This window comes from Pavona decussata, unplaced genomic scaffold (assembly GCF_977016875.1).
Source record: "Pavona decussata unplaced genomic scaffold, jaPavDecu1.1 SCAFFOLD_303, whole genome shotgun sequence".
Classification (NCBI taxonomy): domain Eukaryota; kingdom Metazoa; phylum Cnidaria; class Anthozoa; order Scleractinia; family Agariciidae; genus Pavona; species Pavona decussata.
The window spans coordinates 314782-331862 of NW_028145699.1; the positions used below are offsets into that span (position 1 = coordinate 314782).

At 39.8% G+C, this 17081-nt stretch overlaps 1 protein-coding gene across 2 annotated transcripts; it reads left to right on the forward strand.

Moving 5' to 3' along the window:
• The first annotated feature begins 4237 nt into the window (after positions 1-4237).
• Positions 4238-9316, forward strand: LOC146454277 (lactadherin-like). 2 transcript variants are annotated; one of them, XM_085095651.1, is made up of 5 exons: positions 4238-4542; positions 5968-6342; positions 6648-6973; positions 8532-8711; positions 9191-9316. In XM_085095651.1, the coding sequence occupies exons 2-4, from the start codon at positions 5973-5975 to the stop codon at positions 8679-8681; spliced, it is 846 nt and encodes a 281-aa protein (XP_084951777.1). In that variant the 5' UTR covers positions 4238-4542; positions 5968-5972; the 3' UTR covers positions 8682-8711; positions 9191-9316. The 2 variants fall into 2 exon arrangements, with proteins under 2 accessions (XP_084951777.1, XP_084951776.1); XM_085095650.1 differs by having other exon boundaries at positions 8532-9239.
• The last annotated feature ends 7765 nt before the right edge of the window (positions 9317-17081 follow it).

Below are 17081 nucleotides of genomic sequence, written 5' to 3' on the forward strand. Positions count from 1 at the left end.
AACGATCACAAACACCGAGAAGTAAGCTGGAAAAACGAGGCGCAGCCGAGTTTTTTTTAACCAACTTCGAGGTGTTTGGAAATAGGAGGAAACACTTTTTTGAGTGTTTGATATAGCTTCTCAAACTATTGATAATTCTTGGAGAAATTCGAAGCAAAAGTTCATAAAATTTTATGATAATTAAGATCACATTTCCAAACCTCCTTCACGGTAGTGATTTCCTTTGTTTTCTCTCATGCATTATTAACGAGTTTAAGAATGGTGTTTGGAAAATATGAATAATCCACAATTTTTTCGGTTTGACTGCCTCAAACAGGAGGAAATTTTCCCTGATCATAAAACCTGATGCGTTCCTTTCCCTTAGCGTTTGATCACGGTTCGTTAAAGGTTTTAGCAACCGTACTGTGTGAATGAATTTAACGTCCTGGGTGATTTTGGCCTAATCCAAAAACAGCCAAGCACCGCGTTATTCTTCACTGTTCCTGTCCTTATTAATTAGTTGCCTGAATCTGTTATCATCGAATGCCCAAATATTAGTAGCAAATAGATTTCGCTTTTAAAAGAAGCGCATACGTTTGGTGGTAAAGGCTCGAAAAAAGTAAGGATTGACAGGTAAAGTTAATCTATTTTAAACTAGAGTTAGCGTACATGAGGTGCATCAAGAGAAATAAGAGGACAGAGAGGGAGAACCCCAGCAGCGCCCTTAGGATATTTGAATTTCACTTAAGTTATTTTTAGACGTTCCCTATTTTTCTCTTGGGCGGATAGAACAAGGTAAATTTTTCATATCCCCCAAACTTTTGACTATGTTTTCTGGCCGACAAAGTCAGCTCCTGCCCTATTTGTAACGCTATTTGCAACCAACAGCCGAGAGAGTCGCTGCATCCACATGGCATACCAAGATCACCCTATCAAATAGTCGGGACTGACCTATTTGAATATGCAGGCCACACTTACTTATTGGTCACTGATTTCTATTCAAAATACTTTGAAATAGAGCTACTTCACCAGAAAACAGCCACCTGTGTTATCAACAACCTGAAGAAAATATTTGCAAGGTTTGGAATCCCAGACGAGGTTGTTAGTGACAATGGCTCTCAGTACAGCAATACCAGAAATCTATTTGAGAGTACACATGAGTTCAAAGAATTTGCCCAAGAGTGTGGATTCCACCATACTATAAGCTCTTCAGAGCTTAAAAATCTCGAGATAAGAATGAACGAAGGGAGACGACAACATGCATATCGATCTTAACGGTAAAATAATAGCGGAACGAACTAACACTCTTGCGTCGTGTTCACGTGTGTGGTACTGTAGATATCTGCTCGGCGCGGCGTTGAATTACATATTTCACAGCTTGAACTACAATTCTCCGGTTTTCCACAGGTGGTAACATCATAATATTTTCGATCAAAAGGGATTGAAGCTTTGAGTACAAGACTGTTTTGATGCATCCAAGATTTTGTAAAAGGTTTTCATTGGTAGATTTTACAATGTGCGGTTCTGTTCGAAATAGGGATGGTTGCTTCATGTTCGCTTCGTGAAAGGTCGAAATTCCAGAAAGTACACTTTACGTTTCCGTCTCTCGACGGGACACTTTTATCGGGCCGCCTTAGCAATTTTCATACAACAAACTATAAAGAATGGGCTTTAAGACCATACTAGTTTAAACTTCAAATTACATGTACCAGTGGGCTTTCGTTGCTGTTAAAGTTAGCTAAAATTACCTTATCCGCTAAAGCGCTGCAACTAGAGTAATTGTGACAGCCAAAAACAAGCAGTTTTCAACAGCTTTCTCAAAATAATTTAGTGATTCAGGCCCGGTTCATACGTCGAACTTTACATGAGCCGAACCTAATACCTATTAAGGTCGACCCAAATAATTAAGTTCGGCAGTTGATTCAGACGTCGAACCTAACTCAAGTCGAACTTAATTAAAGCTTAAGTGAGAAAGTAGATTTTCCTGGTCAGCGGCTGTTGTTTTTACTCAACAAGATTCAAAATGGCGGGAAAGATGAATTCTGACATGGAAGAGCTTGTTTAGTAAAATAATAAAGACAGGCCAAACACGGCTCCTACTGGTCGAGATAGGAAGAATATGACCTTCAAAGCTAATTTGCTCTTACGAGTACGTCTTTCAAAGATCTCCCTTTTCTGTACGAAAGTTAGGAAGGGTCTTTGTAGATCTCCCTTAGCAGAGGCTGATTTTCTATCAAGTGTCATTTACCAGGAGCCATAATCAGGGATGGAGACCGTAACGAGATGCCATTTTGACTTGTGGGCTTATCCCCATGTGTTGTACCAAAAAATCTACTTTTAGAAAAAAATTGCGCCATACGCGCGTGCACGCACGCGTGTAAACGGCCAGGATCGCGCGTGGAGAAAATGAAATTTTTTTCTACCCGTTCAAAATGGCGTCCAAATTTTAAAATTCTGTCAGGGAATATCTTCTCAGTGCCCACATTTAAGGAATTAGACTCTCACAAAGAAAAGGTAACACTGAAAGACGACGGGAAAAGTTGGAATAAGCGGCCTATTGCTCACATGACTCTCACAGTAAAGTCAAAAAGGCACCAAAACGGTGGCGCAGCGTGCGTTGCTACTGTTGAATGAATGAAAAAAGCTTACACTCTACGGACAATTGTACTCAGACAGGTAAGGACTTTTTTATCTTTAGTGAAATTTTTCTCAGCTGCTTTCCGTGTCACATATAAAGTAGTAGCCCCACGCAAATTTGCGAGTATTCACGCGGGTTTATGACGTGAGGGGGGGGGGGGGGGGGCAAATTTTTCTAAAAATATATTTTTTTGGTACAACTCATGGGGATGCGTGGACCCCACGCTTAAGGTCTCCATCCCCTTTATTTACTCATCTGAATCGTTTTAGGTTAGGCACAGAGGGGCGATATTCCATAACAAACCTCAAAATGTTTTTGCGGGTTTTTAGTTTGTTTTTGAGGGCCGACATTTTTTCGCGGAGGTTGACTTCTGAAAGAGTTTTATTTATAAGGTTATCGAGGTAACCTCTGTTGCGTAACCCTGTTTGAATAGAGTAATGTTTTCTTCAAATGTTGTTTTTGAAGATTTTGTTCTGAGAAGTCTTCACGCTTCGCCTTTGATATAGCCTGTATTGGAAAGTTTCTGTCGGTTTGCACTTCAAGAATAGATTCTTTTTTTTTTAATCTTTCGCATCTCAGACAAGTATATTCAGTTGTTTCGAAACAAGAAGAACAAGCACATTCCTCTTTTCCCGCCATCTTGTTCAGAATGAAGTCCTTTGCGCACATGCCAAGTCGATGGAATGCACAGACCTCTGGGATAGATATAATTTATATAATTTATACGTAGCGTATCCATTTGGTTCGGCACACGAAAAGTTCGACGTCTGAATTGAAGTCGAACTTTTGCCGTTCTATTCGACTGGCGCAGTCGAATAGAACGGCGGGTCGACCCAAATACAAATCTGTCGATCCTAACTGATTCATACGTCGATCTTTACATGCGCCGAACCAAATGATTAGGTTCGGCTCATGTAAAGTTCGACGTATGAACCGGGCCTGAGGAGATCAAGAGATGTTTGTTATGAGTTCACCAAAGTATATCGATAGATGTTATTACGTTGATCTGGAGAGCAAAAAGAAAATGCATTATTTTATTGTAGTTTCGACGCAGCCGGAAGCCCAAAATGGCGTTTTTCGAACTTTCTTAGATTTCGAAAAAACTAAAGCGCTTCAGGACCTTTGAATAGTATTTTCGAAAATAACTCACTACGGACTGAGGTTATTTGGGCAAAATATGAAGAAATTGAAAATTTCACGACTGATGCCGGATTCTCGATAATTACAGACAGTGGCTCTTAATAACTGATAAAAAATAAATTTTAATTTATGTTGTCACTCAAATCACATCAAAGCTGTTTTCTGATGTAAGTGTATGACTTTTTAGAATATTCGCAGCATAGTCGCTTCAAACCGGAAGCAATTATTTTTGTCAATATGAAACTAAAATATCCAATTCGGCCATATTTTGAGATAACTTTAGACCGACCTGACTGCGAAGAGCAGAAGAGGTTGCTTCTTATTAATAATTGATCAAAAATAAATTTTAATTTATGTTGTCTCTCAAATCACGGACAGAGCTGTTTTCTGATGTAAGTGAATAACTTTTTAGAATATTCGCAGCGTAGTCTCTTCAAACCGGAAGCACTTATTTTTGTCAATATTAAATTAAAATATCCAATCCCCTAGCAGATTCGGCAATATTTTAAGATAACTTTAGAACAACCTGACTGCGAAGAGCCTAAAGGGTTACTTCTTGCTATTAATAATTGATCAAAAATAGATTTTAATTTATTGTTGTCCCTCAAATTTCGGACAGATTGAATGGAACAACTTGCTGATATTAACCATTCTTACGATCTATCGGAAGATAAGCATCGAAACTGCAAGAATACAGAGGTTTTTTTTATGTCTTCAACCTTCATGGTAAGAGATCATTTTTTTTTCTTTAGAGGAAAGAAACAATTCGAATAAGGACGGCTGTCGTAAGTGAAGACTTTTCTATTCTTTTGAACTTTTTAGTTTATTTCCAAAGTCGGTAAACGTATCAGAGATGTTTATATTTGGCATAGCGCTCTTTTCGCTCCACCCAAAGCGCGATAAATTTGCCGTATATCTACAACCATTTATTACTTAACTGCGACTTTCTTGAAACCGAAAAAGACAGCTGAGTAACGTGGAAAACTAAGACGACGGGAAAATCATTAAATGATAACGGGGCTATTTCTGCTTTTTCCCTTGCCGTAAAGTACCAAACGTGATGTTTATTCTTTCTAACATCTCTGTTTAAATAACGCACCCTTGGCAGCAAACTTTCATTCAAAACAGAAAATCGCGCGATTTGGTGAACAGCAAAAGCAATTCAGGTATTCGTCAAGGTTTTCGGCACTTTGTCGTGAAACAAACATCGAATACTCTCATGGGTGTTTTATCATGACATTTATTGGCAATTCGATGGAAATTTTTGACTGACAGGCGTTTAAGGTTTTTAAGACCGTGCCTAGCTGTCGGCCATATAGTCTCAGCGTAAAGGGCATCTTATATACAAGAGGAGCTGTTCTTTAGGCCCGTTTAAACGGTTTCAACATTCGGTTCAACATGCGTTCAACACTTTGTTGAACCAAATGTTAAGTGTGCTTGAACAGGTCGTCCATCATTGTTGAAGCCTCATTCAACATCCATACAACATTTTCTTTATTCTCAAAAATGTTGAATGGTGTTGAAGCCGTTTGAACACTCCTTTCAATATTTGTCCAACATTTGCCCAACATCCGATCAACTTTTGTTGAACGAATGTTGGTCGTTTAAACGGGCCTTTAGGCTTTCAATTTAAAGCATCAGGAATTTAAATTATGAACGTTGCATGTATTTCGAGTTAAAATTTCAAGTTGGGAATGAGTCTCCTTGCTCTCACTGATCCCTGAAGGCGCTGGTTGGAAACAATACCACTGAGCGCTGAAGCGGGTTCACTATTAGGGACTTAAAGGAACCGCGACGGCAACGCCAACGAAAACGTCGCTTGAAAATACAAGTTTGCGTTACTTGTCCTACTTTGCGATTATTCTAACTCCAATTCAACTTTTACTGAGAAAGGCGTTCAAGTTGAGACAGAATGAAAAATTTGTGATATTTAATGGCGATCAAATTCGCCGCAATCGGCTTATATAATCGCCAGGTGTGTCGCCGGCTTTATGGAAGTAGCGTAGCGCGAGGTTAAATTATAAATGGTTAAAGCAAATTTTTCTTTCTAACGGAGAGAAAATAGTAAAAAAAAAAAAAAAATGCTGGAGGAGGAAAGGGGAAGAAAAAAGGCAAAGCAAAAAGCAAGAGCAATTTTCAAAAGTGAAAATATTGTGCATATTAATCTCGCTGTAGCCAAGAAGTTAGCACATTCCTTGTTACTCTTCCAGCCGGAATGAAGTACGCCACTGTGCTTCTGCTGATATGCTGGTTTACCAGCTCAGGGATGGCGGATCCCTGTAAGTCAGCGTCTAACTCAGTGCAAGGACAGGTGCTTAAAAACCACACCATCACGGCCGGCCCTGCAGAGTGCATAGAAGAGTGTATCATGCAGTGCATGGATCATACTGGTTGCCACAGCAGCAACTTTTATCGAAAGGACAGAGTGTGTGAGCTGAATGACAAGACGCATTCGTCTCACCCTGAAGATATGAGAGACGAGCATTTCACTAACTACATGGAAAATACTATCAGACCATTCACCTGCAGCAAAGACTCCGATTGTGGAAGTAGTTTGCTTTGCCTGCCATCGTTGAGGTGTGGAGGTAAGTGTGATCACTAAATACTAAATTCCTGGGGAGCTGAGCCCACAGTTTGCTTTATAGTCAGCGCCCTTACTACTACTTTACATGAACAAACGCGTACGAACGAGATGGCTCTGATTGTCAAGGTCTTCTCAGTTTTAATTCTTAATCGAAGCATGCATTGCTAGTAAAATTGTTCACTTGTTTAACTTGAACGATTTTCTACTGAGATCAATCTCGTTTTTGTACGTTACTTGTGAATCTGTAGAAGAAACTCCGAACGCGTGATGAGAATGTAGCGTCAGTTTTTGTTGCTTTTCGGATAGAATGCATCATCCGCGCACTTGGAATGGAAAACAACGACATACCAGACTCAGCCGTAACGGCTTCTTCGTCGGCGTCAGGTGTCCGGCATGGGTCTTGGCGAGGTCGTCTCAATAATGTACTAACTAGCAATAGTTGGGGTTGCTGGGCGGCGGGAACCAATAATCAAGGAGAATGGCTGCAAATTGATCTTGGGAAAGAGAAGTTGCTGACAAAACTCGCCACACAGGGGAGGCCTTCCCTTGACCAGTGGGTGCGGTCATACAAAATTCTGTTCGGTTCAGACGGAGCAAGCTGGAAGGAATATAAGGAAAATGGCGCAGTGAAGGTAAATGTAGCGCAAGTATAAAAAAGATTGTTCTATATGAAAAGGACCACAAACACATTTAAAGTAATTGAACGGATTAAATTTTACTGAAATCAAACAAAACCAAACTTTATCCAACTCTTTTGAAGGCTATGGTTGGCGTGTTATTGGTAACCACTGTAAACATGAAAATAAAAATTATTGAAAATCGTTTAAAACTATCAACTTGTTTAGTCCGAATTTTCAATGGAAAGTTATGCAACATCGTTATCAGCTGAGCAAAACCACTGTGTAGTAGTATTTGGTGGAGAGTTGTTAAATGTTTACTGACACTCAATGGCTGATGACAATGACCTCACAACGATCCAACCAAAACAGTCGAGAAACGCGCGGGAAATCGTTTCAACACACGAGACAGGTAGTATGGCTTTGGTGTTTTGCAAGTGTCTCAAGGTTTTTTAGGCAATAATAAGTACAGCGCAGTTCAGCAAACGAGACTCAAAGACTCAAAGTGAATAACAAAAGTAATCAATTAAACAAGATACTACAGATTTCTCAGAAGCCAATAGCAATGAAAGACTAGGTTGAAAAGGAGTTAAAGTACAATATTTGAACTCAGAACTTTAAGGTTAATAAAATCAAAAATCATACTGTTATTTCAAATCATATTTATGTATCTCTTTTTGTAGGGAGGCGACGTGGTCAGTAGTTAGGGTCGCCGGACTTGTAATCTGGAGCCCCCAGGCTGAAGTCCAACTCCAAAGCCACGCTTTGTATTTTCCTTCCCACCCGTTGGTATTTTTAACAAATGTCATTTTCAGTTTATATATTTTGTTTCACGGGTTTATAGTGTCCCCATGCAATTAGCGCCACAGCGCCAAATACTCAGTCGACACTTAAGGTGGCTCTATATAATTTCTTCAGTTTTCGCTGGTAGTGATACATATATATTTTTCTTGATGTTCTAATTCTTTCAGCCCTGTGAAAATATCAGGTTTCAAACATAGTTTCGAGTACCTAAGTCCTTATGCTTTGCTAAACTCACCGTTACAACTGGTAAACCCCGTTTCCATGGCAACGAGCGGATGATACATCTGTAGATTCCTCCACTCCTAGAAAGTTTCAAAACGGGTTTTACCGAATTTCGTTCGGTAAAATTTCGCTATTTTTTTTTGTAAAAAAGAGAGAAACTCCAAAGTATCTCCTCATAAAGTCAAAACAAATTCTGTACATACGTTTGGCCAATTTCTGCAACTTTCGTTTTTACCATTTATTGCAGTTGTGCATATATGATTCTCCGGCCTTAAGATTTTTTGGAGTACAAATACAGGCTAAATTCTATCATTGAGCCAATTTTTAGAAAAATTCACCATGGAATACACTTTAAAATAGGCTTTTTTTTTCAGGCTAAAACTGGCCTTGTTTCGCGCGCCAGCATAATGAAAATTCATGTATCAGTTGGAAAACTGCACGCGCTCGCGCCATTTTAGTACCCAGTTGCCGCGCGCCAAAAAACTGTATAGAGTCACCTTAAATGAAAAAAATGTATTTATTTATGTTTAGTTTTACTTTTACTTAGGTCTTTTCCGGAAATTCAGACCGTGGAACAATCGTTTCACACATCTTAACGTCAAGGTTTATGGCCAGATATGTGCGCTTTTACGTCGTATCATGGTACAACCACATATCCATGCGAGTTGAGCTGTACGGATGTTCTCGAGGACCATAACTTAATGAAACAAACTGTCTTCGATCTCATGTAACGAAAATGAGGATTTGTTACTAAAATTGTGCATGCACATGACAGTAATTACATTAATATTAAGTTTGATCAGTAGAAAGAAATTATACAGCTAGGCAATATGTAGATCATCACAAGTTTTACTGATGTAGAAGGTAAATGACCACATGCAAAGGGAACACCAGGTGTGTACGTAGATAAAAAGAAGAACAACTACCAGAAAACCCTCTTTCATTTCTTCGAAGCCCTTCTTGCAAAAGAACGAAAGTGTTAACACATATAGAGGGAATGACCTCAGATTCATTTATTTTAACTGAAACATGTTGTGGTGAGTAATGAGACTGAATTAAGGTTCTACAATATTCCTGTGCGCAACGCGACCAAAGCCCTCTGCAGGTTAACGTTTTAATTTCTACCTTATAAGTAAGTTGCGCTGTTGAAGCACAGCTGAAAATAGCATGTTGCTGATTGGTCATTTGTAACAACCCCGTTTTCAGGGTCTCCTCTTCTCGCTCCCTGGGAAGTGAAGTTAGGTGACGGAGAATCCTGGACAAGAAGCCTAAGGCTTATGAGGTCCAGGATTCCTCCAGCTTACAACATAGCCATACAGTGTAGTGCAGTGGAAACGGGCAAAGCTTACAGAAAAAGCTGAATACAACCGAATGTACTACATAATGATTATGGCACATTAGTCAGAAAATATTATAAATTAAAAAAGGTACAAGCGTAAATTAATACGAAACTACTGGCGAATGACGTGTGGTGGTTATAAATGTGATTTTCAAGTCCCCTTCTGTATAATTACAACAGAATTCAGTTCTTCGATCATTTTTAGACTATTGTACAAAAATACTGGAAGTTGAGTAAGGAAAAACTAAGTCAGAGAGATATCTAATTCAGTTGTTAGTGTTATTTCAGTTACCGTTATCTTTCGTAGATCTCGTTCATGCTCATAACAGAGATACGTGATTACAACTAAAGCAAACTCACAATTCTGTGAGTTCTAAGGGCTGGCTTACACGCGCGATAAGCATAAACACAAGGTGATATAAACAGGCGCGGTGAATTAAAAGTTTGGCGCCAAAAATTTAAAATTCAAGATGGCGGACGCCGAGGAGGTATTCAGCGACGTGGCCAAGATGTTTTTACTTGTTCTTCTCTTGTGCTTAAGCTTGTGTTATCCCGGTTTACACGGGCGACTTTACGACATAGTAGCAAGTACAAGAGAAAGGAAAGATTTACTTTTTTTGGCGCTTGCGTTTATGCTTTCGCTTATGCTTGTGTCGTCCCTGTTTACATGTTGGTTTCTTGGGCTTATGCTTGGGCTTATGGTTATGCTTAGGTCGTACATGTAAACCAGTCTTAATTCTCGAGGCCGTCAAATGTCCCTGGGTAAACTAATCCCCGAACTCCACTTATGGTGGTAAGCAGTGAATGCTGCTGTCTTTTAATTAAACGATAAAATTAGCCGTTGCCTTATGGTACTATACTAACTATCTACCTAATCTAAGTCTAACTTAAGCGTAATACTGGCCTCGACGGTTGCTAAATTTGGAGATAGAGTGGCCAAACAAATAGATTTATTCTGTGTATAGACACGAAAAATATATAAACTGACTTCATTTTTACGGGAGAGAGCGCTTGATAGCCTACCATACCCCGCAACACGAGCGGGAGTTAAAATTGGTTTTTGTACGTCATCAAATACCTCTACCAAAAACTAACACTTCATTGTCGACTAAATGAAAGTAATACCAATTTCGCACCATGCTAAACATTTTCTTGCCCCTCCAACGTAGACTTCTAATTAGTCGATTTAAAGTTGAGACGCACGGACCGTATGGTAGGAGTCTAGTGACTGGAAAACCTGTTACTCTCAGATTCTGGATGGAATTGGAATTTGGAAATCTTGATGATTGACTGACTGACTGACTGACTGACTGACTGACTGACTGACTGACTGACTGACTGACTGGCTCACTGGCTCACTGGCTAACTGACTGACTTACTGACTGATTAACTACTGTCTGGCTGGGTGTCTTACTGACAGATAAGCGGAGCTGTTGGCTGACTGACTGACTGACTGACTTACTGATCATGACTGGCTGACTGACTGGACTGATTGTCTTACTGACTGATTGACTGACTGATTGACTGTCTGACTGACTGACTGACTGACCGACTGACTAGCTGGCTGACTGACTGACAGGCTGGCTGGATGGCCGGCCGACTGACTGACTGACTAATTGACTGACTGACTGGACTGATTGTCTTACTGACTGACTGACTGGCTGAAAGGTCTGAGAAGAAAAGCAATAATTTATTTGATCTTCAATGGAGCGAGGTGATTTCCACTAACTCTACACGTGACACATCGGTACCCTTCTCTGGCTACCGGGACTAACGTCACTCGGTTCCATTGCCCTTGTGATATGTCAAAGGATTCTATGGAATCCAGCACTCTCTCTCCTTTGTAATCTCGGCCACCAATGACGTAGATTTTCTTGTTAAGAAAAACGGCCTGGGCATCGTGGCGGAACTCATTCATGTCTAAAATGAAAGAAATGATAAAAAGGTTTGGTAGGACGAAATAAGTACATAATGCTGGGAGTGCAGGGGAGGATGGAGGACCTCATGATGATGATGATGATGATGATGATGATGGCGATGATGATGGCGATGACTTTTTTTAAGAGTTTATGATTTATCCTTAGTAGACTAATTGAGGATACTAACAATAAAATAAAATATGGGAAAATAGATCACAATAAAACTTATCAAAATGGCATTTAAAATGTAATATATCTGTCTGGTTTTATGACTGAACATACCTCCAGGAATTAGACAAATTTTGAGACTTTCTAAGCTGAAGGAATATCCTAGTTATTAACAAGACTTCAATTAGGATTCATCACAGGAAAGCGAGGTCGAAGAATAGTATGGAAGTAGCCGGACATGATGATTGTCATCTGCATGAAATGAAACACGACCTGTGATCCCACAAAACAAGTGTGTCACAAGTGAGCAATAATTAACGGCGCCAACTCATTTAAAATCTCACCCGAAACCCTTTCTTTTAGCGCTCAAGTTTAGCTTTCTACAACAAAATCTTCTCAAACAGAACAATACAACGTTTTCAATTCATTTTTTACCTTCATACTAGTCTTTGGCATGATCAAAGTTGCCCGATAATTTCAGCCAACCCGAATAGAAATAATCCCTAAGACCATCTTTCTACGGCCAAAGACTGTCAACTCCTGAAGAAAAGCTCTCAATAGAAACTCTTAGTCCCTGCCCGAGTAACTGAAAATTACCCGTTTAGCTGAAAAGAGTGCTACAGGGAGGATATTGAACGAGGCAGAAGCTGTATCTCGCAAGACCTTTTCCCTCACTAGACTTAATGATGTCGTAGTGTAAACTTTGCTTTAGGAAGCCTAACAAAAAGCTAGGTCTAATGACTTTGTTCTGAACTCAGAGCGCGCCGAATTCAAAGTGAGAACGGTTGTACGGTTTGCAGACGTTTGAGAGAAAATGGAGCTAAACGAGTCCATATACGGGGAGGGGTGGAGGGAAGGGGGGAGAAAGCTATTATATGTTATAAATGTCTGCTAATGACCCTCGCATTCCATTTACATTTTGACTTGAAATCCAATGGAAAATGCAAACAAAAAAAAAAACGAAAATCTCATAGGAAATGTTAACATAAGGCAATATTTCTGGAGGTATGTTCTCATAAAACTATAGGGGTTTAAATTAATAAAAATCAGTATTAAAACTAGTTCAATAAAATGCAAATGTTACAACAGTACTGTTATTCTTGCTACCAATGGGACTAGGAAGACTTAGTTTCTTATTTTAATCTTAAAGGAGTCCAGCCTGATCAGCAGACTGGAGTCCCCCTGGGACATAAAGTATATATAAGCCGTATTCTGTGAAAATTGAGTTTGGTACCTCTTGAAGGCGTCTTTCTTTAAGAAAGTAAATCGAAAGAAGAGCTAAAGAGAACGATTTTACTCTACTTCTGACAATTCGATGGCGGATAAAACTTTCTCTCAAAGAAAAGTAAGACGTGAGGGCTAATTTCTTTTCTTTCTTTCTTTTTATTTTTTTTATCTTTTTTTTTATCAATTCAATTTTTTCGCCGGGTCTCTGTCCTTTTAACTCTTGGCCTGAAGCTAAAACAAAGTTCTGAAAAAAAAAAAAAGAAAACTTATATATAGCGACTAATTTGCATTTGTCATTAAACGAAACTTCGAGGTATTGGTAAAATAAAACGAATTTACTAAGATTAAAAACAAACAAATCAATCAGAGTTCCAAGCAAATAGAGGTAAAAAACAAAACAAAATAAAACCAGAACGAGAGACTTAGACTAGTCAAATGGCTTCGGACCTTAATAGCACGAAATTCTGAGGTTCCAATTAATTCTGCTGGATCGGAGTATTTCGCAGCTTTATTTTCTCAAGCCTACGGTTAGCCTGTTGTTTGTTCATTGCTCCGCAATGTTTTCTCAGCCAATCCCGTGAGCCATTCTAAGAGCTGTGTGGTGGCGAATGAGTTCAGGTAATGATTCATGTTAAATTTTAGTCTGTGTTGCATTTAATCGACTGGCCAGTGAAACAGCAAATTCCTTCTGATTGGCCAGAATAATACATTATCTCTATCAATTTTACCTTTAGCCAAGTTCCACTGGTACTTTTCTACGTCATAAATCTCACATTGCCGAAGCGTTTTTTGGTCATTATTTCCGCCCATTAGATAAATTTTTCCCTCCCGCTCCACCGCGCATGCGCCAACTTTTCCACAACCGCTGGATCGTGTTGCTCCATGCTGATCTCGGGCTCAATTCCTCGGCCTTCTCCGCCGATTGCGTAAATGTGTGTTTCCTTGGCAACCATGGTGTGACGAGTTCGCGATTCAGTGGGAGGCGAGAGAAACTTCCATTTGCCGTTGATTAGGCTGTACACTTCAAATGAGTTGCTATGGGAATCATTTAGCGTACCACCTATATGAAGAGAAGAGGATAGGAAACCATCTCCATGTTGAGAAAAAAAATGCACTCTGTGTCACACACGCCAATTTAACTGCTGGATGACTTAACGGTGCGCGGAAAATTTCGTCCGCAATGCAAACAACCTAAGGCACGATTAAGCTAACCCAAGATTAACACTGAAGTCATACTTCAATTCCCAAGTAGTACAACGCCTGGGTTTGATGGGTGTTCGAAAAATTTGAACGATCCACAATATTTTCGGTTTGACTGCCTAAAACAGGATGAAATTTTCCCTGACCATAAAACTTCCAGAAGACTAAACTGATCCAATTAATTCTATGTATATATTTGTATTTTTGAAAGAATTGATGAAACAAATACAGTCTTAACACAAACAATTCTTTAGAAAAACTTTTTTAAAACACAAAACACCTGCCGCCACGTTCTCAAAAATTCAAAGGGATGACAATCGAGATTGCCTTTGTCTGGGAATAAGTCTTGAGCTGTTTTCTGACATTGAACTGCCAAAGGGTTGATAATACATCAATTGCAGTGACTTTACATAGATAAACCTTCTCCTTATTAGTATGCGGTGTATTATCAGCTGATAAAACACTCGTCATTAGTATGCGGTGTTTTTGTCGCTGTTGTAATGTTATTGACAGGGGACCCCATGAGATTCTGGGTCCATGGCTATTTTCTCGGTTTACCCCGCAGACTGTTTTGGTGGCCATGTTTGAGTTCAGTGCGAGAGCACGTGTTGGACAGTTTTCACTTCGTTTCTTTCTTAAGAATATTTAAAGTTAAGGTTTAGAAACGTGTTACAGACAGATCTACAACATGGTGGCAGACGTGGGCGATTTTTGATAAGTGAACGAATTGCAAGAAGGTATGGAAAAGGTGACAAGACGTGCCCTAATGGCCGAAAGAGATTCGCGCGCTCCTGGTCCACTAGTGCTGGATGCACATGCATCGGAAAACTGGAGGAAGTTTGTAATGCAGTTTGAAATTTACCTTGTGGCGAAAACGAAAGATGAGAAACCAGTTAAAAAAAGGTAAACATGTTACTTCATCGTGCTGGGCCAGAAGCTATCGAGGAATATAGTCATTTTGTTTCCAACGCGGGAGAGAGAGCAATGAGTGTTATGACGATGTCTTTAAGAAGTTTAAGGAACTATGTGAAGGGGCTAGGTATGTTATCTATGATCGACGAGTGTTTAATCAGCGAAACCAGAAAGAGGGAGAGCGAATTGATAATTTTGTGAGTGAACTAAAGAGACTGTCCCTGACATGTGAATTTGGAGATCTAGAAGACTCATTAATCAGGGATCGTATTGTTGGTGGAGTGTTATCGGATAAATTACGAGGAGAATTGCTTAAAAAAGCCAGATCTCTCTCTACAGAGTGCTCATGATTATTGTAGAACTTTTGAGCCAGCTGAACAGCAAAAGTTCAAGTGTAATGTGCCCACAAGTGCAGGTACCGAACTCTTATCGGGAATTCAGTTTGTGAACAAGTCAAACGTACAGGGCAACTGCTCGGTGGTGTACATTCTGCGGTTACAAGTAACCATTTAATCAGCCAAATAAATGTCCTGCATTTGGAAAAAAATGCATGAAGTGTAAGAAAGAAGGACACTTTGTACAGGTGTGCAAAGAGATTACTAAGAAAGGTTAACAAGTTGACACAGAGGAAGAAAATTCTTTTGATAAAGACTGTCCGGGCTATAGTGAGGATGTGCACACATATTTTGGATCTGTTGAACTTGGAACTATTTCTGACAAAAGAAAGACAAAAAAAGCTTGATTACTCTCAAGATTTCAGGAAGAGACGTTCGAAGCAAGGCAGACACAGGTGCAGAAGCCACAGTTATCCCCTACAACCTTTACACGCAAATCACTAAGAAACCTCTACAAAAGATTCACCAACCTCTTAAAGGCTGGCTTGCAACGAAACCCATAGACCCACGGGCTCTGTATCTCTTCCAACTCAGTACAAGAACCGAAAACTGGATGTATTGTACCTTGTTGTGGGAGGCGATTTCACACCACTGTTAGGTTGTGATGCTTGCCTGGATCTGGAAGTGATTAAGTTTATAAATCTTCAATTAATAGATACACCTAAGCCACATATCATGAATTCAGAAACATCAAGACAAGATGACGACCAGAGTATTTTCGAGACTGATCCTGTGCTACGTGAATATCAAGACTGTTTCAGTGACAAGCCTTGTAAACTGTCAACCAAAGTCCATTTGTAGATTGATCCTTCAGCACCTCCAGTAGTCCACCCGCCAATGAAAATACCGATTGCTATGCTAGGGCCAGCACAAGAAAAATCAAAGAGATGGAAGAAGATGGTATTATTGTCAAAGTGGAGGAACATACACCTTGGGTGTCAGCTATGCTAGTAGTTGACAAAAGGAAAGCCAAAGTTAGAGACATGAACATTCCACCATCTAAGGACGATGTTCGAGTTTGAATTGACCCAAGGGACCTCGATAAGACTCTCAAACAGCCTTATTATCAATGGTTACTGTAGAGGAGGTAGCAAATCACCTGTCAGGTGTAAAGAGCATCACATCCTTTGATGCCTACAGTGGGTACTGGCAACTCCAAGTGGATGACGAAAGTTCTAAGCTCTTAACGTCCAATACCCTTTCGGGGCGTTACCAATTCACAAGACTCCCTTTCGGCATTTCAACAGACTTTTTTAAGGGGTTCCTGTTCAAAAAATAGTAGATGATTTCCTGATACACGGTGAACATCAGAGAGGCATGGATCAGAAGTTGAGAGCAGTGCTTGACAAGAACAGAGAAGTAGGATTGAAGTTCCACTCCCCAGAAAGTGAAACTCATAGTTCCAGAAGTAAGCTATGTTGTACAGAAGGGTTGAAACCGGATCCTGAGAAAATCAGAGCCATTAATCAAATGCCCCCACCTGCAGACAAAGAAGGTTTTCTCCGGATTCTAGGAACAATCAATTACTTGGACAAGTTCATTGAACACAAAGCTGATCTTCAAGGACCCATCTCACAACTTAGTCAGAAAGATTTAGCATTCGTTTGGGAGAAACCACACTAGGAGGCTTTTGACAAACTGAAATCTGTCATAACTACTGCACCTGTATTGGCCTATTTTGACAACAGCAAGGAAACAGTGCTACATGTAGATGCAAGTAGTACTGGACCTGGTGCAGTGGTCAGGCAAGATGGTAAACCAGTTGCATTTAGCTCCAAGACACTAACTACAAGTGAGAGAAGGTATGCCAACATAGAGAGAGAGAATTGTTAGCTATTGTTTGGGGAGCAGAAAAATTTAACACAAACATGTATGGGCGCAGAATTATTGTTGAAACAGATCATAAACCATAAGAGGCCATACTCAAGAAACAGTTG